Source organism: Lontra canadensis, unplaced genomic scaffold (genome assembly GCF_010015895.1).
Source record: "Lontra canadensis isolate GAN:19392208 unplaced genomic scaffold, GSC_riverotter_1.0 scaffold1, whole genome shotgun sequence".
Classification (NCBI taxonomy): domain Eukaryota; kingdom Metazoa; phylum Chordata; class Mammalia; order Carnivora; family Mustelidae; genus Lontra; species Lontra canadensis.
The window spans coordinates 106,972,518-106,997,761 of NW_022630995.1; the positions used below are offsets into that span (position 1 = coordinate 106,972,518).

The 25,244-nt window shown below is 34.9% G+C and overlaps 1 protein-coding gene across 8 annotated transcripts in view; it reads right to left on the reverse strand.

The window, feature by feature from the left end:
* Positions 1 to 425: 425 nt before the first annotated feature.
* RAP1GDS1 (Rap1 GTPase-GDP dissociation stimulator 1) overlaps positions 426 to 25,244 on the reverse strand; it is a 153,303-nt gene continuing 128,484 nt past the window's right edge. For 5 of the 8 annotated variants that reach the window (XM_032861279.1, XM_032861314.1, XM_032861295.1 and 2 more), the window contains 8 exons: positions 19,458 to 19,601; positions 18,860 to 18,991; positions 17,459 to 17,593; positions 16,628 to 16,753; positions 15,476 to 15,615; positions 10,038 to 10,164; positions 6,221 to 6,349; positions 426 to 1,469 (listed from right to left, as the gene is read on the reverse strand). In XM_032861279.1, the coding sequence (XP_032717170.1) occupies positions 1,342 to 1,469; positions 6,221 to 6,349; positions 10,038 to 10,164; positions 15,476 to 15,615; positions 16,628 to 16,753; positions 17,459 to 17,593; positions 18,860 to 18,991; positions 19,458 to 19,601 (1,061 nt within the window). In that variant the 3' untranslated portion in view covers positions 426 to 1,341. Of the gene's footprint in view, positions 1,470 to 6,220; positions 6,350 to 10,037; positions 10,165 to 15,290; positions 15,356 to 15,475; positions 15,616 to 16,627; positions 16,754 to 17,458; positions 17,594 to 18,859; positions 18,992 to 19,457; positions 19,602 to 25,244 lie in introns of those variants that run through there. The other 3 variants (XM_032861305.1, XM_032861290.1, XM_032861334.1) reach the window with 2 other exon arrangements.

Below are 25,244 nucleotides of genomic sequence, written 5' to 3' on the forward strand. Positions count from 1 at the left end.
TAATTTACAAAGATTGTGTTTCAAAGTTCTAAAAACCCATTTGGTGATGGTAGTGGCAGTGAAAGGTACACTGTATTTCGCCAAGAGGGTCTTCTCATCTCTGGAGTCTTGGCGTTGTCCCCTTTTCTGGTAGCTTTAAGATCTATTGCAGTTTTCTGTGGCAAGTAGAGGTGGGAAACTAACAGCTACTGGGTATGAGGCCATCTGCAGAGTGAATTGGACTGGCTGCTATGGCTTTTATAACCTGCTTCCTTTCTTCAGTATAGACAAACTTCTTTCTTAATCTTTTTTCTATGTCCTGCTAGTTCTATTTTCTTAATCTTTTTTTCCTATGTCCTGCTAGTTCTAGTGTAAGATTTAAAAGGACTATGACAGAGGAAACTTCTTGCTTTCATTTTAAGCTGAATGATGAAAAACAGCAAAAAACAAAAACAAAAAACACCCAACAACCCCACCCTCCAATGAGCTATACTCAATTTCCTCAGTTGAAAACAAATGCCAAGTGAACTTTTAAAGAGAGAAGTGGTGGACAATGCTGATGTCAGAATGTACATAGATCAGATTCTAAAATATAAGCCCAAAAAACCAAAAAGGATGTTACTTAGTGTAACACAGATTCTTCAACTCCTTAGTTCCATGCTGAAAAACACAAATGATTTCAATGTTAGGCTTCAATGATGATAGCCAATTAAAAATGAAATTAAAAAATCTCAGAGAAGTCCTGCCAAGTTGATGGCAGTTTCAGGAGTCTACATAGTTAGGAAGAAGGAGAAACCAAAGGGTAAAGAGTGAGAGCACTGGATTTTATTAACTCTAGGTGCCATGGTTCTGACATTAGTAGGTAAGACTAATGAATAAGCAGCTATACAGTTTTTTTTTTGGTCACTGTGCTTCCCAAGCACCAAAAAAATGGAGCTATTTTTACTATTCAGTTCCATCCTTAGTAAGCTAGACAGATCCTGCTGCATTCTTGTTTGTTTCTAATTTACCAGTACATTATTATGTAGTTTACCAAGTGTGAGGAGCAAGTCATTATGTAGTACCAAGTTTACATCATCATAGGACTACAACATGCACATTCTACTTAATGTAGCTCAAGCAACAGGAATACAAGAGAACAGTTATGGGTGGAGACTTGTTTTTGACAAATTCATGTTCACACTAACTATGGGTTTAGAAATCTTATTGGGCAGGTACCTACAGCAGTTCTTCGATTGGTACTGGAACATTACACGCATGCACAAGTGATATGGAAGAAAATGAAGCAGAAGAGGCAGCTGGATGGAGGACAAAGGGGAAATCAGAGGTGGGATAATGCCATGTATCAGGGAGGGGCTGTTTTCAGCTGTCCACAGTAAGTCTCTGCTCTGTGAGAGAGGCCTGTTGGGCAACACTTTTGTTCTCATGACTGCGAAGTTTGGATACAACATCTAGAAAGGCCAAATCCTGTACTTCCTTGTATAAAGATTCTGGAAGACAAAAAAAAAAAACCAAGGTAATAGATACGCTTCTGTTAAATTGTTCTAATCTTAAAATACAATCTATCTAGTACGTATACCCAAAATGTTTATTTGGATGATACCAAGTTATAAAACTAGGGGCAATTCTGGAAAAACTGTAGCAGCCTAGAAATGCTAAAACACTTTTAAAAACAAGTGTTGAAAAAAATAAAAATAAAGACAAGTGTTGGACATAGCAGTAGCCTAAAATGTCTTCATTAGAGATGTGTTATAATAAATCAGAGGAACTTTGCTTGCCATATTTATAGATAAATTGTCAAGTTCATAAGTCTAATTTGATTAAGAGTTATAATGAAACACAGCTCACTGTATAATCTCAAGTTTCAGTTATATACCCCTTGACCCCATCATCAGTTCAAATATGAAGTCCAATGACTTAAAAAAATCTTATTTTTGTTTCAAAATAATTTTGTGGCAAATGAAGAAGGTTATACTTCATATCCCTTCAACAAATTTCTGTGACAACAGGCTTCCCTTTTGATATCTAATCTTCCTCTTTCTTTTTCTACCTTTCTTTAACCTCAATTACAGGAAAATACAAGGCTCTTAAGACTTGGAGACTGCTATATGAGAAAACTGATGTCTAGTAAGTTTAATGCAGTCAACCTTCGTCAAGCTGATACATTTACTTTAATAAGATTATGAGGCCTAGAACTAGAAATGTTGTTAGTAAAAACAGAAAAATGCATCCTAAAATTCAGATCAAATTTCAAGTGACTCTGAATAGTCAAAACAATCTCAAAAAAGAACAAAGTTGGAGGTCTCATACTTTCTAATTTCAAAACCTACTCTACAGCTCTAATAAAACAGTATGGTGCTGAAATGAAGACAGACCTGCAGATCAACAGAATAAAACAGAAAGCCCAGAAATAAACCCTCATATATACAGTCAAAACATTTTTGACAAAGATTTGACATTCAATAAGGAAAGGACAGTTTTTCAACAAATGGTGCTGGTAAAACTGGAGAACCATAAGCCCTTCTATATAAAAATTAAATTAAAAGCTAAAACAATAAGACTCAAAAACTAAAGGAAAAACTTCATGACATTGGATTTGGCAACTGTATCTTGGATATGCATCAAAAACACAGGTAACAAAAGGAAAAACAAATACATTAGACTTCATCAAAATTAGAAACTTCTGTGTACCAAAGGTTACTATCCAGAGACTGAAAAGGCAACCCCCACAATGGGAGAAAATATATGAAAATCATAATCCAATAAGGGATTCATATCTCCAAAATATAAGGAACCCTTTCAACTCAACAACAAAATAACCCAATTAAAAAATGGGCAAAGGACTTGAATAGACATTCCCCAAAGAAGATATACAAGTGGGCAACGAACACATGAAAAGATCCCCTACATCACTAGTCATGAGGGAAATGCAAATCAAAAGAGCAGTAAGATAGCACTTCATAACCATTATGATTGCTACTATAGAAGAAAAAAATAACAAACGTTAGAATGTAAGAAATTGCAACTCATGAGCATTGCTGGTGGTAGGAATGAGTATGGTGTACCCACTGTGGAAAATAGTATGGTGATACCTCAAAAAATTAAATGTAGCCATTACTGTATGATCCAGCAATTCCACTTCTGAATATACCCAAGATGATTCAAAGCAGGAACTGAAAAAATACTTGTGCACCCGCATTTTCATAGTGGCATTATTTACAATAACCCAAAGGTCCATTGATGGATGAATGGATAACAAAATGTGATATATACATACAATGGGGCATTATTCATCCTTAAGAAGGAATGAAATTCTGACATAGGCTACTATGTGGATGAGTCCTGGAGACCTTATGGTAAGTGAAATAAGCCACACAAAAATATTACATGATTCCACTTACATGAAATACCTAGAGTAGTCAAATTAATAGAGACAGAATGGTGGTTGCCAAAAGCTGGGGGAATATGTGATTGGGGAGTTTTAAAGAGTACTTAGTTTCAGTTTGAGGGGAAAAAAAGGTGGTGATGGTTGTACAGCAGTGTGAATGTACTACTCTGCCACTGAACTGTACATTTAAAAATGGTTGGTTATAACTTTACATAAATTTTATGTATAGCACATTAAAAAAATGCCTCAGTAACAGTCTCAGCTAGGAAACAGAAGACACAAAGAAGGGGCAAATGGGAATTTTAGACCTCAAAACTATGGTTAGTGGAGAGGCTCAATAGCAGAATGGAAGGGACAGGAAAATCAGTGAACTTTAAAACAGGACAACAAAAATTATCAATTTGAAAAAGAGAGAAGATAAACTGGGGAAAAAATGAACAAAAGCCTCAGGAGCCTTTGGGATATAACTAAAGATCTCACATTCGTACCATTAGAAGACCTGAAAGGAAGGGAGAAATAGGGTGGGGCTGAAAAAGTACCTGAAGAAGATATATGGTTAAAAAAACTTTTCAAATTTAGCAGAAGACATAAGCCTGCCTACTCAAACTTGAAACAGGATAAACCCAAAGAAATCCATGCCAAGACACATCACAGTCAAGCTTGAAAATTAAAGACCAAAAAAATCTTGAAATGACACCTTACCAAGAGGGGGGAAAAGAATCGGAAGACTGTGGATTTCTTTTAAGAAACCACAGAGGCCAGAAAAAATGGCACATTTTTTAAGTGTTGGAAAAAAAACTGTCAAACCCAGAATTCTCTACCCAGAGAAAACATTTTTCACAAATGACGGGGAGAGAAGCCAAGATATTCTAAAATAACAGAAAACAATTTGTCACTAGCAGACCTAACCCAAAAGAATGGCTAAAGTAAGTTTTCTAAACAGAAGGGGAATGTTTAAAAAGAGGAGTTTGGGAACATCAGAAAGGAAGAACAACACATATAGCACAGGTGTAGATAAATAAGACTTTTCTTCTCTTGAGTGTTCTGAATTATGTTTGATGGTTGATAACAAAAATTCTAACAATATCTAATGTGGTTCTAAATGTATATATCTGAGAAAATTATAAGTAATGGGAATGAATGCTCAAGCAATCAAAAAGAAGTCAAGAATGAGAAACAGAAAATTAAAAAAAAATGAAATGCAGACTAGCCATAACATCAGTCATTACATTAAATGTAAATGGTCTAAATACACCAGTTAAAAGAGACTACCAGTGGATTAAACACATGACCTAACAAGGTGCTCTCTACACTTCCAAGTATGATGATAAAGCAGAAGCAGCTATATTCATATCAGGTAAGGTAGACTTCAGAGGAAAAAAGTTACCAGAACAGAGAGGAACATAATGATAGAAGAGTCAATCCACCAGGAAGACAACAGCAATCCAAAAGGTGTATATATTTGCCAAAAGAGCTGTAAAACATGTGAAGCAATGGGCGCCTGGGTGGCAAAGTCGTTAAGTGTCTGCCTTCAGCTCAGATCATGATCCCAGGGTCCTGAGATAGAGCCTCCCATTGGGTTCCCTGCTCTGCGGGAAGCCTGCTTCTCCCACTTCCCCTGCTTTTGTTCCCTCTTTAGCTGTGTCTCTCTCTGTCAAATAGATAAATATTTTAAAAAATAAAATTTAAAAAAACGTGAGCAAAAACTTACAGAACTAAAAGGAGAAACAGACAAATCCACCATTGTTGGAGACGTCAATACCCTGTTCTCAACAACTGACAAAACAATCAGAGTATCAATATATTCTCTTTGTTAAGAATACAGCAAACTGGGGCACCTGGGTGGCTCAGTGGGTTAAGGTCTCTGCCTTCAGCTCAGGTCATGATCCCAGAGTCCTGGGATCGAGCCCCACATCGGGCTCTCTGCTCAGCGAGGAGCCTGCGTCCTCCTCTCTCTCTGCCTGCCTCTCTGCCTACTTGTGATCTCTGTCAAATAAATAAATTCTTAAAAAAAAAAAATTCTTAAAAAAAAAAAAGAATACAGCAAACTCAATTCCACTACCAACAACCAAAAGGATCTAAGTGACATTTCAAGAACACTTCACTCAGTAATAGTAGAATACACCTTCTTTTCAGTATTCATGGAACATATACCAAAATATGCCAATGATTTCTTGAACAAATTCCTTAGCTAATACCACCATATACAAAACCAAAACTTGTTCTTTATTATTTTTTATATTGTTTTTAAAAAGATTTTATTTATTCATTTGAGAGAGCAAGAGAGAGCACAAGCAGGGTGAATGGCCAGAGGGAGACACAGGCTCCCTGGCTGAGCAGAGAGCCTGATGGGGGACTTGATCCCGGGACTCCAGGATCATGACTTGAGCTGAAGGCAGAGGTTTAACCAACTGAGCCACCCAGCGCCTAGACCTTGTTCTTTATATAAAATATTTTAGGGTTGATGAAACTTACAGGTGTTAATTTTTTAACATTGATTTTTGTCTATTTCCCATATGATATTTTTAAGGTTTTTTTTGGAGAGAGGGACTCTCAAAAGCAGACGCTGCTGAGTGTGGAGCCCCATGCAAGGCTTGATCTCATGACCTGGAGATCATGACCCATGCTGAAATCAAGAGTTGGACGCTCAACTGACTGAACCCTCCTGTGCCCCATGATACATTTATTATTCTAGTGAGAATCTTCTGGAAATATTTTCAAGTAAAAGTAATCCTATATCCTCCATAAACTAATTTCTAACGCTTTTAGAACCCAAAGCCACCATTAATTACTATTCTATATTTAATGTCAACCATATGTTGATAGATATCATATAAAAGAAGAAATGCTTACCAGACCCCATGAGAGCACAAATCAGGACCATGGAATTATATTTGATTTCAGGAGCACTTCTCTCATCTGCTAGCAGTCTGTGTAAAATCTGTACAAGTTTAGCACTTTCTAGATCTTTCTCAGCGGTGCCTAGAATATGAAACAAAGTATCCATTATATCCACTGTTCATTAACCTGGTGCAATGTGGCTAAACACTCATTCCTTTTCTAGACCTGACCATATAAAACAAAAGAACTGATAAATAATGATGACCTAGAGATAGAATATTAAATTCCTACCTTGCTAAAATAGAGTTAAATTTCAACAGATATTATAGTTTAAGCTTAAAATTTAGTATTAAAATATTCCTTTTAATATGAAGCAATTAAAAATCTTTATTATGGAAAAGGTTAAACATATACAACAGCAGAAAAGATTATATAAATGATACACTGTTTACTATTATCTTAAAAAGTTATGGCCAATCTTGTTTCATCCATCTCTAGTTTCATTCACCTACTCTTACCTGTCCCAAATTGTTTTGGAGCAAATCCTAAAAAATGACATAGTTTCTTCCTTACGTATTTCAGTATGTATTTTTAAGAGACAAAGACTCTTAATGCAATTCCTATCAAAATCCCAGAGGATTTTCTGTAGAAAATCTGTAAGTTTATACTAACATTTATATGGAAAGCCACCTGTTCTATTATCTAGAACAGGTAAATAATCTTGATAAAAAAGAAATAATATGGGAGGAATTCTACCTGATGTTAAGGCTCTCCATATAGTAGTTATCAAGAGTGTGGTATTGGTAGACAGAGATTTGAACACAGAACCCCAGAAATAGACCTATATGTATATGTTCAAATGGTTTTTGACAAAGTTACAAAATCAATTCAGTAGAGGAAAGACAGCCTCTTCAACAAACAGCACTGGCAATTAGACCTCCACAGGCTACCCCTCCCAAATTGCTGACATAAATCACACACTTTATACAGATATTAACTCAAAGCAGATTACAGACTTAAGTGTAAAATATAAAACTATAAAACTTCTAAAATATATGAAGAATTTTTAACTCAATAGTTAAAAAATTAGAAAATGAGCAAAAATTATCCACAGGTATTTCACCAAAGAATATATACAGACGGTAAAAAGTGAGGAATATCTTTTCATATGCTTATCATTAGAAAAGTAGAAAAAACATAATGAGATATCCCTACATAGCTATCAGTGGCTACAATAAAAAATAGTGACAATACCAAATATTTGGTGAGAATGTGGAGAAAACTAGAGCCCTCTTACAGTGCTGTTGGGAATGTAAAATGGTATAGCCATTCTGGAAAACAGTTTGACAGTTTCTTTAAAAATTAAACATATAGTTACCATACAACCCAGCAACTGCACTCCTAGGCATTTATCCAGAAAAATGAAAATTTATGCTCACATAAAAACCTACACATGAATATTTATAGCATTTATTTATTTTTAAAAGCCCCAAAGTGGAATCAGCCCAGATGTTTTTTGACAGGAATGGTCAAACAAACTCTGGTATGTACAAACCATGGAACACTTCAGCAATTAAAAAAAAAAAAATTGATACACAAAGCGAATCAGATGACTGTTCAGGAAATTAAGGAAGCCAATCTCAAAAGGTCACATACCATATGATTCCATATATATATATATATATAACATTTTAGAAAAGAAGGGCAGATTAGTGGTTTCCAGAGATGAGAACAAGGTAAGGGGCAGAAGAACGAGGGAGGTGACCAGTATGGTTATAAATGGAGGGATCCCTGCAGTGCTAAACTATTCAGTATCTTTACTATGGTGGTTGATACACAAACCTACATAGCCCAAAAATGAAAACAAGTAAAACTAGGAAATCTGAGTAAGACTGGTAAACTTTATATCAATAGCTGAAATATTACTTATAGTTTTGCAAAATGTCACCAGTGGGAGAAACTAGGTAAAGTATAAAAGGGATCTCTATTTTTTACAATGGCATGTGAATCTACAATTATCTAAAAAAAAAAAAAAAAAAAAAAAAAAAGTCTTAAAAATGGTGCTTTAATACTATTATCGGGGCACCTGGGTGGCTCAGTGGGGTAAAGCCTCTGCCTTCGGCTCTGGTCATGATTCCTTAGTCCTAGGATTGAGCCCAGCATCGGGCTCTCTGCTCAGCAGGGAGCCTGCTTCCCTGTCTCTCTCTCTCTCTGCCTGCTTCTCTGCCTACTTGTGATCTCTGTCAAATAAATAAATAAAATCTTTAAAAAAAAAACACTATTATCATACAAAAATTTATAATTCCTTAATATCAAATATTCTGTAACAAAACAAGACTGGAAAAATATGGTTTTCAAGTTGTGTTGTGTATTAAAAAGATAGTATGGGCTTATTTTTGTATCTTAAGCCCAAGGAGCCTAGGAAACCATAGCTAATGATAAAAAAAAAAAAAAAAGTATGTATTTTATATAGTTGTAAGGTGACCAGATTGAGGCAAATGTTTAGCTATTAGGAAGCTGATGAAATTACACCTTGTTTGGAAGATACTGGCACAAAACCAGATTCACCCCAGGCTGAGTCATCAAGCATATTCTGAAACTGCCCCATCACTTTAAACCACTTAAAACCAGCCCATGAACCCAGTTTGGTACAGAATGTCCTCACAGACTCCCACCCCTTTATCATAGCTCTCCCCACGATGTCTGGACTTCTAGGCTGACTCTACTCAAACCACGTGTGAAGTCATGGCTAATCTGGGCCCCAAAGTGACCCCCAAAGCATTTCTAACTATAGGCTGAAGTCCCTGTGAATCAGCATACATTTTCTTGGAGTCTTTCACCTTTAAAATTAAAAAAAAAATTTACATCCTACTTATACCTATGATTTTTAAAAAATTGTTTTAAAATTCAAAACCCTTTAAGACAAAAATGCAAATCTCCCATACCTAAAATCTGAGTAAATGTCAAACTAGAGAAAGATCTACCATGTTTATCTTTTGGCTTCCTGGTATAGGGGTTGGCAGGCCCACTTGCTGCTGTATGAGAATTAAGGACTAAATCATCAGTGGGAATTAAGAAGTCATCAGTTAACAGTGTTTACCTAAATGGCTTTGAACTAGACAGGACAGACCTACTAAGTCTATAGTCCTCCTTTGTGTAAGGCAGTCTCAGGCCTTAACCACAGGCTGTGTGACTGACTGTCCCCAGCTGACTGTATCAGAGGTTGGTTCCTGGGATAAAGGTTACTATCCATAAGAGCTAGATGCCTATGAACTCCCTTCTCAAGAATTCTGACCAACAGGGATGCTATATGCTAGAAAGATACCAAATCAATTATTAAACTCTGCTTCTGAGGAGTTTTGAATATAAAACACAGATGAATGACACAGATGGTGAGAATTTAGAATGAGGGCAATGCTATAGAGCAACATGGTGATAGAAGCAGATAAGTAAGAGAGAGATTCAGTAGTAGAGATGGAAGAGAAGGTCTGGGTCACTGGAAGGATAGCATACTCTAAACCTGTTGTATTCTAAATATAGTTTCATTTCTCGCTGACAATATTTTCTTTGTTTACTAAGTGACTATAACTTGAAATAACATTTAAGACTCAAGCTCTAAAGAGTCAAGCACTGACCTAAAAATGTTACCAAAAGCAAAAGCTGAGGTGGCAATCTATAGAATGTGATCTCCTATATACTTAGCTATAGGTGCAGACACATACTGGTAAATGCTTCTAGTTAAGGTTTTGTCGACTTTTGTTCCACTCCTGTGCTTCATTTCATCCAAGATAAAAATAGGAGAAAATAAGTTTGACACTGGGGTACTTACCCAACTCTAAAGCTGCTATTAGTGCCAAAGCAACAAGGGCTTCATTCTGCATTATTACATGTTCACTAGTTGCCATGGTAACTAGATGCTTGATGCCACCACTCTGTACAATGGTTTTAATTACATCCTGCAATAAATATCACAGAGTTATAAACTTTAATTTTAAACATAAAGAAACTGCATTATAGTCAGTCAATTCATTGTTAAATTGAGTGGTTTTCTGACAGTGTCCTGTATGAATCATTACATTTAACCATAATTTTTTTCATCACAGAAGAAAAGAAAAAAGCTTTTAGCTTTAAATAAATTCATCAAAAGATGACAACTTAAATTACCTAACTGAAAAAGACCACTGCAGTTCATAGCAAGGAATAGAGAGTCCCAGAAGCAACCAGTCAAAAAAATAAGTGTGACTGCCTCAAATGTTGACTTACCACAGGATCAAAAAAAAGAGTAAGATTTAGAATAACAACAACAAAGTTCTTCTTTTCAAATTATTATTACAGCACCAGGCAGCTGTTTTCCAGATGATCAAGGTAAAGTTTCGTTTATGTTTTTTAGCTTTTACCCCTTTGTTGGATCTGACAAAACTGGATTACATGTCAAGAGACTTGAGAAGAACTTCAGATTGTCTTCCTCACTTCTCATGGCATCTACAGCTATCTTCGTCAATGGCAGAGTAGACCGTGGCTTCCAGATTGAAAAACACAGTGTCAACACTGACTAAGCAAATTACTGAACCTCTCTGAATTTCAGTGACTTTATCTATAATACTGGGATAGTGTTATCATAGCTTTTTGTGATAATTACAAAGTTATTACATGAAAAACACATTATAAGAATATATGACAAGGCAAAAGTTAGATTTTTTTAAAATGGCACATTTATTTCTAGTATTCATTTTTGTTTTTATCTCAGTTTTGTTTCCTAAAAACTCTTGGATTAAATGTGATTTAGCAGAAAGTCTCAATTACAGAATTTTTAAAGTAATTTTCTTTGTTCTCACTACTTTTAGTAATTTAAGTGGATATTAAGTAGCCTGTCTGCATTAGCTTCAACAGTATAAAACTAACTGTAATTAGAAATATTTTTAAAATTAATTTGCTATAATATTTGAAGAGGGGTTTCCGTTATGCTTCTACCTTCTATAAATTCTTAAGAAAACTGTTTATAGACAGTATCTTTGCTTTGAGCCCAAACGCATTTAGAGATCAAATATTCTAAATCATTGGAGTCCTAGTACTGAGTTTTTATGGTGGCTATATTCTGGCATCTAAGTAGCCTTTTATCATTACCCTCTTTTAGTAAGTGTCTTTTAAAGCCCTTTCTAACAAATAGAAAGCCTCCCAATGTACTTGGTGGGCACTTTATTTGAAACTTAAAATTGTAAAGAATTTTATAAAAATCACAAAGGAGCTTCTTGAATGAAGAAGACAAGAGGGAAGTTCATAGATACATATGCAGTCACTTAATGAAGGTTCTTGGACTAGCATTTCATCCTTTATTTTGTGGTTCACCCCAGAGAGTCCACTGTAGTAGAAGGAGAGGCAGATAATAAATGAAGAAGGAAACTGTGTATCAGAAGTGAGTAGCTCCCTATAAGTTCAAGCATAGCTTATTTACCATCTCATTTATTTTATTTTTATTTTAGAGAGAGAGAATGCACAAGCAGAGGGAGAAGGACAGAGAGAATCTCAAGCAGGCTCCATGCAGAGTGTAGAGCCTGACACGAGACTTGATCTCACAACCCTGAGATCACGGCCTGAGCCAAAATCGAGTCACATGCTTAATTGACTGAGTTACCCAGAAGCCCCTCCATCTCACTTTTTTGAACAGAAAACAGAGTATTGCTTTTTAAAGTGCCTGCTCTCTCTCCTCCTACTTCAGTAAATGTTTATTGAATAGCTCCTCTAGGAAGTTGCTTTGCCTGACAGAAATGGAAGGTAAAAGACAAATGAAGCCTTGTTCTTGTGCTGTATGACATAAGAGAATACTACTGATAGCTACCCTCTATGGAGCAACAAGTACACACTGGACATTATACTGGGTAGCTTACAGACATTAGCATATTCTTATCCTCCCAGAAAATCCCCTCATTTAATTAACAGATGAAAAAACTTAAGCTCAGATTAAGTTATGAAATCTTTCCAAAGTTGGTGATTAAGTGGTAAAAAAGTCAAGACTCATATCTAGGCAGTTTGCTTATCACTTCCTTGTTCCTAATCACTGTGGTCTACGCAAAAGTGTATGTACTAAATTCATCATTAGTATCATACATAGCTAGTCACAATGTGCTCTACAGAGGCTCTATGAATGTATTTTAAAGTTATATTTTAAACTTCAAGAAATTAGGGGGAAAAAAGGATATTAGTGCCACTCCACAGAGCAAGGTTCATCTAGAGAATTATAAGTAATTTTAACCAATACACATCTAAAATTAACCTAGAGAGTTTAATTTTTCTGAAACCATTTCATTTATTAGACTGGAGAAATATACAGGAAGACATTTTTCTGGGTAATCTTTCCAAGCCCTAAGTGCATCTGCAAAATCTCCAAAAATTTTGGACATACTTTATAATGCTTTACAAAGGTTTAAATGATGTATTATCTTGCAATCCTATTTCATAAGGAGTTTTCTTATAGAAAGTTAAATTTTGGCACAAACATAACTAAGGCAAATTATGTATGTAAGAGTTTCACATATTTAGCTTTTATGGTCCATTTGCCCTTAATAATTGAGATAATCCAGCTACAAACTTTGCTGAAAACTGTATAATATTGATTACAATGTAATGTTCTGAAGTAGGCTTAAATCCAAGATAATCAGTTTATAACACAGCCACTGAATCACCTAACAAAAACTTTCTCGACTTTGTATCATCAAAGACTACTTCCCAGCACAGGATATCAGATGTTAGATGTATGAACGAATGCTGAAATAAATTTTGTTTCATTAAGTTTTTAGCTTGATAACTGAAGAATGTTTTACCCTTAAATAAGGAGGAAGGAGAGTACCTCGACAGGAGGCAACTTTTATATTCCTACTGTAGAAGCAAACTGTACTTTTCTGTTTTTGTTGTCTACAATCAGAAGGTCCAGCTAGCTGCTCAAGAGTCCTAGCCTAGGACACTCTTTCGAGGGAAGATGTGAATTTACCTCTTGGCACAAGTGCAGGAATACACTGTATATGGCTGGGATGACTAAGCGAGTGTGAAACCTTGTGAGTCAGTGCAAATTTTTAGAGGGTTGGACTCTAAGACAGAATTCAGTGTGACTTTAAAAGGAGTAGGATCTTCAAAGTTTAAAAATAACACAAGGAGAGAACTGTAATTCCCAATAGTTGGTTAAGGATCTACAGGAATGTGACTCACTTGTGCCTAGTGTTTAAAAGATTCTTCCAGAGTAGGATTCTCTGAAGTATGTCCAGTGGAATGTATTTGATAGATGTAACTTGCAGAAACCCATTGTCTGATAGTTTGGGGATCAGTGGAGTAAACAGAGTTAAGGTTTTTTTTGAGTTGTACTAATGTGGGCTGTGAGTTCCAAAGGCAAGGAAAGGGAATGAACTACTTCCTAACTAACTTGATCATACAACCTTCTCTCTTTGTGCAGTGTTTTTTAGGGTTATTATTCAATGGAACATACTCTGAGAACTGCTTTGATTCTCAAAAGGTATCACCCATTCTACTTTAATGTTTGCGAAATTTAAAAATAATTTAAGAGTTCTGATCTGGAGCTCACACAAGGAACACGCCTTATGTTCTGATCATTAAAGTATGCAAATCAAGGCTCCTAATGCTGCTTAGGAGCAATATACACTTAACTGTAGGGAACATATGCAAGGAACAAACAAAAAGCCTGGCCTGCAGGACTGAACTGTAAACATACAGTTACAATGTGACCATGAAGTTAAAATTATCATCAAACTGTATCATTTCAAATTGCTTTTTTGTTACACACACACAGCCCTAGAAAGGTGCAATGCCTTGTTCCCTGGTCTTTTCAAAACACCTACATGATGACGATACTTAATGGGTACTTGAAAGCTTTTATTTTCTGGTGGGGGGAATGGGGGTATAGATGAGAGACAGGGAAATCTGTGATAAATATTAACAGAAAAGGCTCAAATCCCTCAAATCTCAATTAATATAGCAATTGAACAGTTTTAGCTCCAAGATTTGGTTAAGAAGTTGTGATGCATTTTCCCAAGGGCGTAAGTGAAATGCCCGAAGTTTCACTTTAGAAAACAGGTTGTAGAAAAATAAAAGGCATATAATATAGATAATAAATCAGCTGCTAACCTGCTGGCCTGGGTTTCCAACACTGTGATCCTTATAATAGTTTATTTGCTCATTCATGTATTCATTCACTCAACAAACAGGTTAGCAACCACATGTCAGACACATCCTAGGCTGGACACCGCTCTGGGAATGGATTTCCTCCAACTTTGTGAGTTTAGAGCATCACATACTATCTTGATATCATTTAATTTCTTAATATCATTAGCTAGCTTGGTCAGTGCCCAGTCCACCGAAGATGTCGGACACTGAGTGTAGTGGTAAAAATGGTGAGACCAGCAACATTTACAACGACTCCACTTGAGTGCTTTCTACGTCCCAGGTACCAGCTGAGCACTTTGCATATGGGATCTCACTGACTCATTCTCACAGAACTTTCAGGTCGGTACTAGCCCAGGTCTAACATACTGAGATACTGGGGTGCGAAAGACCTGAGCAAGTATGGTAGAGATAAAATCTGAACTCAACTGTTTCATTCCAAAGCCTTATGGGATTAACTATTATGGAATAAAACTACATGCAAAAAGCTCAATCTTCAACTTTTTCAGGGTTGTGGATCACAGGCATCCCTCATCTTACTGTGCTTCACCTCATTGTGTTTCACAGATACTGCGTTTTATGTAAACTGAAGGTCTGTGCTACCCTGTGTCAAGTAGGTCTATCAGAGCCATTTTCCCAGAAACATCTGCTCACTTCATGTCTGGATCACATGTTGGTAATTCTCACAAAGTTTCAAACTTTTCCATTACTCTGTTTGTTATGGTGATCTGTGATCGGTGATGAGGACTCTGAAAGCTCACTGAAAATGGTTAGCATTTTTTAGCAATCAAGTATTTTTTAATTAAGGTATCCAAATTATTATATTAAACATAATGCTACTGCACACTTAGACTACAGTATAATGTAAACACAACTTTTATATGCATTAGGAAACCAAAAAATTCATTTGACTCACTTTTTTGCAATTTTCGCTTTATCACAGTGGTCTGGAACAGAAACTATGATACCTCTGAGGTCTATCTGTAATATATTTATATATAAATATGTAAAATGCAAGCTTATGATATAGGATCTATGATACGGAATTTCCAAAAAGGCCACTTGTATGTTTTTTAATGGACAGTTTTCTCTGGGACTTACTTTTGATTTACTGTGTCGTATGAGGGCAGACAGCAGTCTGTTGGACTCCCCCATCACACCAGCATGATCTTTGGCTTCACACCATTCTACCAAACGCTCCACTAATTTAACATTCTTTCCCAGTTGTTCAGCAGCTTCTGCTATAGGAAGAAAGTCAAACCACAAAGGAAACAATCACTGATAGGCAACCAACTGAAATAACTAGTGAAGATGTAAGACTGTGAAAGAAAATTTTGTGTATATATATATATATATATATACATATATATATATGTACATATATATGTATACATATATATGTAATTGTACAACACAATGATCTTATTAAGCAAGAACTGCAAATACTCCATATCTGATGGACTATTTAGCTTTTTCTACAAAGTTGTGGACTTTCATACAAAACATAAAAATACAAAACAATGTTATACTCTAATGATTCAGCCTGGTAGTATGTTAGTAGTCTGGCAAACTGTAACAAAGGGTATTAGAAGGACTCTGAGAAATCAATTTAGAGAAAGGTTTAGAATTTAGAAATAAGCAAATAAACACAATTCATTCCAAGGAGTAGTTTTTGTCATTTTTTTCCCCTGTGAACAGAAAATGATCTCCCTATTTGCAAAATAAATTTTTAAAAATTTTGACTGTCAGTATACTGAAATGTGATTTTCAAGACAAAGGTAAAAATGGGTATAAAATGGGGTGCCTCGGTGGCTAAGTCAGTTAAGCATCTGCCTTTGGTCCTGGGATAGAGCCCCACGTGAAGCTCCCTGCTCAGCAGGCAGCCTGCTTCTCCCTACCCCTCTGTTGCTCCCCCTGCTTGTGCTCTCTCATTCTCTGTCAAATAAATAAGTATAATCTTAAAAAAAAAAAAAATGGTATGAAACGCTGAAACATAAAAACCCCTCAGAACTGCTAATAAATCAATGTAAAATCAGGATTATATGTACACTAGAGATGCAATACAATTTCCATTTAAAGTCAATTACAACAAGCATGGAAATTAATGAATGGAGCTCTAAAACCAATCTCTCTTTGCCTTTCACTTGCCATTTATCTTTAAGGTTATATAATTCTGAAAGCTAAAAACAAGTCCTTTTCAACTAAGGCACACTATCATACCAAAAATGTACCTTGCAAAAACATTTCTTTTACCTTGTGCATCTATTAACATTCTTAATGTTCCCAGAAGTTTGAATTGAACTGGAGGCATTTCAGACTTAAGGAATTTCAAAACTGCCTCTGTGACTCCAGCCGATAACATCTTAGCTTTATTTACAACTAGAGAGAGAGAGAGAAAGAGAGACTACGGTTAGAATGGTGCTAGCATTCTTGACTGTAGTCATTCAATTCAATACATATTTATTGTCTTACTATTTTTAAGGCCCCATATTACATTTTTCTATTTAAAAGCAGTCTTTTTACTTTAAGAATAGGACTGGGGGTGGGACATAATTTTTTTATTCGTCTATAGGAGCATAACATATGAAATAATATATACTGGCTTTTAAAACCTACCCTCAAAACACTTAAAAATTTATAAAGGAAATCTGAGATTGTTTTCTTATTTACAAAACAGCATAATTCCTCAACTTTAGTAAATGTTTCTTTTTACCTCTGTCCTTGACCCAACTGTGTTAATACAGAAGTTCTAGACAATATTAATAAATAATATTGATCTGTTATATGAAACAAGTTGATTTCTTACGGATTGTATCTTCATACAGTTACACTATTTCACCTAATCAGAAATTTATTTTTAGGAAGCAGAATAATAGCTTTAACTATCTCCTGTACTATTTCCCATGATAATGGGATCTCATCACTCAGAGCGTCTTTAATCCAAAGACACATTAAGGCTATTTTTAAGGATTATGTCTGCTTATAGACAGGTCACAATAGGTACACAAATCACATAAAATAAATACTTCCCTAAACAATAGGATCTTACCTCATACACAGTTGCCTACCATTCTTAAGACCTACCTGGAATGGCAAGATTCCTGAGGGCACTTAATGCTGCATGCTGTACAGTTACATTTCCATCTTCTACATGTCTGTCCAGTAACTCCATAAGTTTTTCTACAATTCCATTGTCTACCATGTGGATACAGTTTCCATCTGAATGAAACAAAAAGATTTCTTTCTTTCCTCTTTACAATTAATTAAATTAATTAATTAATTAAATTAAATATTTTATAGTAGTGATGCCTATCCATTATCTACATTAGGGAAAATGGAGCTACAAGAAAATAAAATGAATTCCAATTGCTTCTCCTATCAAATTCATAGAGTTTTTTTGTTTTCTGAGTAAGAAGTCATGACAAGAAAAATCTCTAGCACACAGCCTGATAATATATTAGAAGATGAGTAAGTAGAAATCATATGCTTAAAATGTCTACTAGTAGTTTTCACTTATAGTCAACTGTGCATGAGTTCTGCCAATGTTACAGTACAATATACAGAATGCCGTCACAGCTGATGTTTAAATTATTTTTCAATGTCAGAATTTTTGAAACATTTTTAAAGCAGAGAATATTATAATGAACCACTATTTATTCCACATTTAGCTGCAAGTAACCCATATTTTACTATTATTAATTACATCATAAGGACTAAATGATCATCCTCAAAAATAAAATGGAATATGACATTCATTATACAGTTACACAGCTAAAAGTGGAATATAATCAAACTAAAAATAAAAAATAAGCCCATATTTCCTAGTCACAGTCTAAGAATGAGTTTCTAGACTAAATAGCAGGAGTTCCAGACTTCAGAAATGAAAATGAAAGTCTAGTGCCTTGGAAATGTTATTAAACCAAATTAAAGATTGTACCCTAAACCAGAGGATTACTGACACTTAAGTTTTAGAGGCACAAAAGTATAAATTAAGGCACAATAACCCTACAAAGAATACTCAGATTATTAAATCAACCACCAGGCAAGAGAGCATATCCTCTCAGATAAGATGCGTATTAGAATGAGGCCCAAATTTAATGATCTTTGAAGTGCAGCGTACTCAAAGAAGGACTTCATGATCACTGTTTATGATCTTGAAACTACCAGAACTTAAATTGCACAAAAAATGTAATTTATTAGAAAAATCACTAAGTAGGGGAGCCTGGCTGGTTCAGTCAGTAGAGCATGAGAATCTTGATCTCGGGGTAGGGAGTTCAAGCCCCATGCTGGGAAGCAAAGTTTACTTAAAAAAAAAAAAAAAAAGAAAGAAAGAAAAGTATTTCATCTCTCTAAAAATTAAGGTAGTGGTACACCACATATACTTCTGAACTGTTCCAGTTTTACTACATGCAATGGCAAAGCAAAAATTAAAAAATATATATATATAGAACATCCAATTTAAAAAGGACAAAATAACATGCTTACCATTTCTGGCAAAATTTGCAATTGCCAATGCTCCAGCAAGCTGTAGCTGGTGGTTATTTGATGGAATCCAGGACAATACCCTTTGAAACACGTTACCTTTTCCTCCTTCAAATAATTTCTGCATGGATTCATCTAGAGGTAAAAGAAACAGATAAGAGGAAAAGAATTAAAAATAACAAATCCATATTCCTATATGACCATCCTACTGGGTAACTACAGACTTTACAAATGATAATTCACAGAAGGAAAAGTAATGCTCTTTTTATAATAAGCTTTTAGTAGAGATCGGAAAAAGAGTTGAGGATTTTTCTAGTTTAAGTCCCAAATAAACTCCTAACTTTCAGCCTTTTTGGTGCCACACCTCTCCTATATGACAGCTCTCTAAGATAACGAAGATAACAAAGACTCCTTTTCTCCAGGTTCGTTATCTCTAATTCTCTCCATGATGCATTTAAGGTTTCAATATCATCACATCAACAGGATTGTATGAGGCAGGAAAATGAGAAAATGCCTAATGTATACGGTATTCATGAAAGAGACAATACATTTTTAAAAATATGACAATCATGTTCTTCGACTGACTTAAATTATAACTCACCTCCAAGAAGTAGTAAAACCATTAGATCTGAAGCAGTTTTGAGCTCAGCAATATCATCCTCTTTGTCACTGTCCACTTTCTGCTGAACAATCTCTAGTAGACATTCTACAAGGCCTGCTTCAACCAGCTGTAGCTTAATAGCATCTAAAGAATATATGAGCAAAATAACCAAAACTTGAGATGAAGTAAAAGTTGTAATAAGCAATACATTATGAAGAATTATAATAAAGAAAATGTATGATTTAGATAATACACTTTCAAAGATTTAAGTTTCAAAACAAAGTACACCTTATATACTTCTTTTCATTTTTTTTTACTTGAAATTAGGTCTCTTTTTACCATGTCCGGCAGCACCTAAACAACTGATTCTCAACTTTGAAGGAAAGTAATAGCACTCCACTGTTAAAATAAATAGCTATCTATTTTAGATATCATGCATCTATTCTAGATATCATGCTCATGTTTAAAATACTATAAAACACCCACACCATTTAAAATAAAACACATACACCTGTTATACAGAGTTAAAGTATTATCCACGAAAGGCATTTGAGTAGAAAGTTATTGAAAGGTAAAGAGCTATTAGTAAATTTCAAACTATACCTAAGTATATTTGGATTCATATTTGTATAAATGTGATTTTTTCCAAGGCCGTTAACAAATCTACAACTTTCTGAATTTCAAAACCCATGTTTTTTAAAAGGGCTTCAGATTTTCATTAATTTAAAGTTTTCCTGAGTAATGGATACATGGTGGTTCATTATACTATATTTTCTTTACATCAGCATGGGTTTTAAATTTTCCATACTAAAAGTTGAAAGAAAAAAATAACTTTTGAACTTTCTGATGGATAACCAGCAATGTGAAGGTATTTAACAGCAAAATTTACATCCCAATTATATTGTTAAAAATTCTCTTCAGAGCAAGCCCTACTCATATCAAATCATTTGCACCCTCATAACTTACATATTTTTTATTACAGAGCTTATTTCATCGCAGATTTTATATTCATATCCATATCTGTCTCCCCCATTACAGTAGGTACTATACCTCTTTCATCTTTGTATTTTAACCTAAACTGGTTTACCTAAATGCTTTGGGTCTTTTTTATAGCACTTAAGATAAATGTAGACAATTACTGAAAGACCTTAGAAACAGTTGCTTAAAGTCTTGTTTTTCAGTTGGATTTTATTTTAGTCATTGGTCTCCCTAAGCTGTATATGTACACATCTATAGCAATGGCAGCTTTAGGTTGTTATTTGGGAGAAACAAAGACCTTTTTATAAATGACATTTTCTTTTAGTCAATTTTAAGATATAAAAATTTAGGTCTCTCCCCCCACCCAACACTAGAACCACTGATACTCTTTAGAATATTATCTCAGAATACACAGAATATTCAACCCGCAATTTTTTTTTTTTAAAGGTACACTTGCACTGTGCCATGCTGAAAGTAGGGCGTTTCCTTGGTTACAGAATGCTAGGGCTAGAAATGTGTGGTGACTAGAATTGAAAGTCATGAGAAAAAGCCTTAAAATTCTAAAAACCTTGAATTATACAAATCCCAATTTTAATGTCTTCTTTGCATACAAGGAAAACCAAAGATGAACACTAAGGATAGTCCAGAAATAAGTTTTCAAAGGTATCATTCAATTCACTGCACAATTATAAAACAGAAGTGAAGGTGGTAAAGGAGGAAACAGATATAAGAAAAACCTTGTTATTTTGACATATTGCAAGAAAGGTTACAAGTAATTCTCTGGTATAAAACTGACTGAAGGTCACAATAAAAATTTCATTTGGCCAAACCACCAAATGAGATGAGAAACAAGTTTTATTCTTTGTTCTTTAATAAGATCTAAAGCATTTAGAAAATTTAAAATGTGTCAAGATTAAAGTTTACAGCTCTCTCACAGTTTGACTGTAATCACATATATATGTGGGAGGCTTTAAGTAGCCTTACTAAGGAGGATCAGCAAAGCAGTCTGCCAAAGCAGATAGCCCAGCACACATTTATCAACACAATTCTGCCCAAGGACATCTATTTTTATAGCCACCATTTGCATATATAGGTAAGTATACATACAGATGTATCATATATATAAATACATAAACACCTATGTACATACATATATTTTAAAATCTTTTCTAAATGGTGAAAAAAATGCCACAAAAGGAATAAAGTACATAATATACATATTAGTTTAATCAATTACTATGAAGCAAATAACCATGTAACTTCCACCAAGATCAAGAAATTCATTGCCAGCATCCCTGGGAGCTCCTCTGTTCATTCCCATTTCCCATCATGTATTACTTACTTCCTCCATTCCTCTCAAATCACTACCCTGATTTTTATGGTAAACACACTCATAATTTTCCTTACTATTTCACTAAATAAATAAGCATTCCTGAAAACTACAGTTTAATTTTACCTTTTTTGAATTATTATATAAATGGAATCTTACAATACATATTTTTAGTGTTGGCTCTTTTTTTTTTTTTTTAAGATTTTATTTATTTATTTGACAGAGAGAGAGAGAACACAAGTAGGCAGAGCAGTAGGCTCTCCACTGAGCAGGGAGCCCAATGCAGGGCTCAATCCCAGGACCCTGGGATCATGATCAGAGCTGAAGGCCCCTGCCCAACTGACTGAGCCGCCCAGGTGTCCTGTAGTGTTGGCTTTTTTCTATCAATGTTTTTAAGATTCATCTAACTACTGTTATTTGTCTTCATTTCTTTTCCTAAGTATAATTTTTTCCATTATATGAGTCTACCATTATTTATTCTGCTGTTAATGGATAGGAGTTGTTTCTAATTTTTCCTTTGTTATAGATAAAGCTAAGAACATTTCTGTAGTGGTTCCTGGTGGACATGTATATGTTTCTGGCTATATTCTAAGAGCAAAATTGCTCAATCACACAGAATACAATCTTGAACTTGTTTTCCAAATTGTACCAATTTACACACTCACCAGCACTTACTGAGTTCCCACCACTCCACACCCTCATCAACATTTGGTGTTATTAGACTTTCCAATGGGTATGTAGTGTTTCATTCTGCATCCCCATTACTAATGAGTTAAGCATATTTTCATGTGTTTATTAGCCATTTGGACTTTATCTTTTGTCAAGTGCCTATTTAAATGTTTTATGTTTTCCCACTGGGCTTTCTACATTTTTCTTAATGATCTGTGGGAGTTTTTATAAGTTGTACACATTCTATTGATTATGTGTGTTGTAGATACCTTTTCTCACTGTGGTGCTTTTCACTCTTAATGGTGCTTTTGGTGTGTTTGATTTCTAATTTTCATTAGAAGTTTTAGCCAAATTTATCAATCTTTTCCTTTACGGCCAGAGATTTCTGTGGCCTAAGACCTTCGAGGTACTGGAAATATATTTTTTAATATCTAAATATAAAGGGATTTCCTAGTTATCTTTTTATTAGACAATTCACTTAAGTCAGAACACATACTCCATAAGGTTGCAACCCTTTGAATTTGGTTAAAACTTTTTTTTTATTAGCTTTTAAAAATTCAATTAAACATATAGCATATCATTAGTTTCAGAGGTAAAGTTCAGTAATTCACCAGTTGCATATGACACCCAGTGCTCATTACATCACATTAGCATCCTCAATGTCCATCACCTAGTTACCCCATCCCCCCCACCAGCAACACTGTTTGTTTCCTGTAGTTAAGTCTCTTATGGTTTGTCTCCTTCTCTGATTTCAACTTATTTCATTTTTCCTTCCTTTCCCCTCAAGTTTATCTCTTTTGTTTCTTAAATTCCATATATGAGTGAAACCATATGAGTGAACCATATATAAGTGAAACCGTATTTACCTTTCTCTGATTGACTTATTTCACTCAGCTAATACCACATCAACGTAAAACTTTTTCATGACTATACGTGTATTATATATTTCATGTGTACTTGAAAAGAAAGGGCCCTGTAGCTGGGTGCAATATGTCCGTTAAATCAGTTTTCTTAATCATGTTGTTAATCTTTTCTATAATCTTTTGTTGTTTTTTTATCTGCTTGTTGTATCAATTACTGAAAGAGGTATTAAAAGCTCCCATGATATTTATGAACTTGTCTATTTCTCTCCATAATTCTGAGTATTTCTGATTCCTATGTTTTCAGGTAATGTATACTTATAGCTCCCAGGTGAAATCAGAACTTTCATCACCTTACCTCTATTAAGTCTTTTAATTTTAAGTTCTTTTTTATCTGATATTAAATATAACTATCTCAGCCTTCTTAAAGTTTGAATGGTTTATTTACTTATGAAGATATATTTATTTTAGAGAGCGAGTACGTGCCCATGGAAGTAGAAGCAGGGAAAGGATGGGAGTAAAGGAGAGCAGAGGAAGAGAAGTAGACTCCCCACTGAGCATGGAGCCTGATGTGGGGCTAACCCAGAACACAAGATCATGACCTGGCCCCAAATCAAGAGCCAGATGCTCAACTGACAGCCACCCACGCTCTCCTGAGTGATTTTTATTTTTTTAAATACTTTTATTCTCAACCTTTTAAATCTCCTTATATTTAACAAGTTTTGTTTTAAAAAGTATAGTTGATTTTTTAAAATTCAGTTGACAATTGGTCTCTTAATTGAAGGATTTAGGTCAAATGCATTTAATATCATTACTGAAAAACTAGGTCTTAACCCTAGTATATTTTGTATGCCCTATTTGTACCCCCTGTTCCATGTTCGTTTTTCTCTCCTCTCTTCTGTTATTTTGAAGGTGTGCTTAAAAAAAAAACTTTCCATAAATCTTTCCATTAGTTTGGCAGTTACACATTTTTTTTTTTTAGATTTTATTTATTTATTTGACACTCAGAGATCACAAGTAGGCAGAGAGGCAGGCAGAGAGAGAGGAGGAAGCAGGCTCCCTGCCAAGCAGAGAGCGCGATGCGGGGCTCAATCCCAGAACCCTGGGATCATCACCTGAGCCAAAGGCAGAGGCTTTAACCCACTGAGCCACTCAGGCGCCCCTACACATTGTTTTTAAAAATTATTTTAGTAATCACATTAAAAGTTGGTGAACCTTCTCAGTTTTTACTCTGAAAATATCTTTAAATTTTGCCTTTAGTGTTTTTTTTTTTTAATTTTAATTTATTTATTTGACAGAGAGAGAAATAGAGAGAGCACAAATGAGGGACAGGGGGCAGGCAGTAGGCAAAGGGAGAGGGAGAAGCAGGCTCCCTGCAGGGAGCCTCAACTAGAGGCTTAATTCTAGGACCTTGGGATCATGATCTGAGCTGAAGGCAGACGCTTAAGTAACTGGAGCCACCCAGGCGCCCTTGTCTTTAGTTTTGAAGGATGTTTTCATGCAGTTTAGAATTCTAGGTTGGCACTTTTTATTCCCAGCATGTGGAAGATGTTTCATCGTCATCTGTATTTCATTGTTGCGCTGGAAGATAAGCAGTCAGCCAAACTGTCACCCTTTTTAAGATGATCTGTTTTTTTCCTGGCTGTTTTTAAGATTTTTGTCATTAGTTTCCTATAGTTTCAAGATACTGTATCGATATGTAGATTCCTTTTTATCAGGTTTTGATTCCTTTGGGTTTTTGAATATTTGTTATCTTACATTAATAATTTCTGCCAAATTCTCTGTCAAAATTTTAAAAAATATTGCCTCTGCTTCCCTCACCATTTTTTGGAACTCCAAAAAATATATGTGAGAGCCTCTCATTGTACCCTTTGTATTTCTTATTCTCTTTTTATGTATATTGATTATTTTTTCCCTTTTTATACTTCATTCTGGATTTTCTTCCCATCT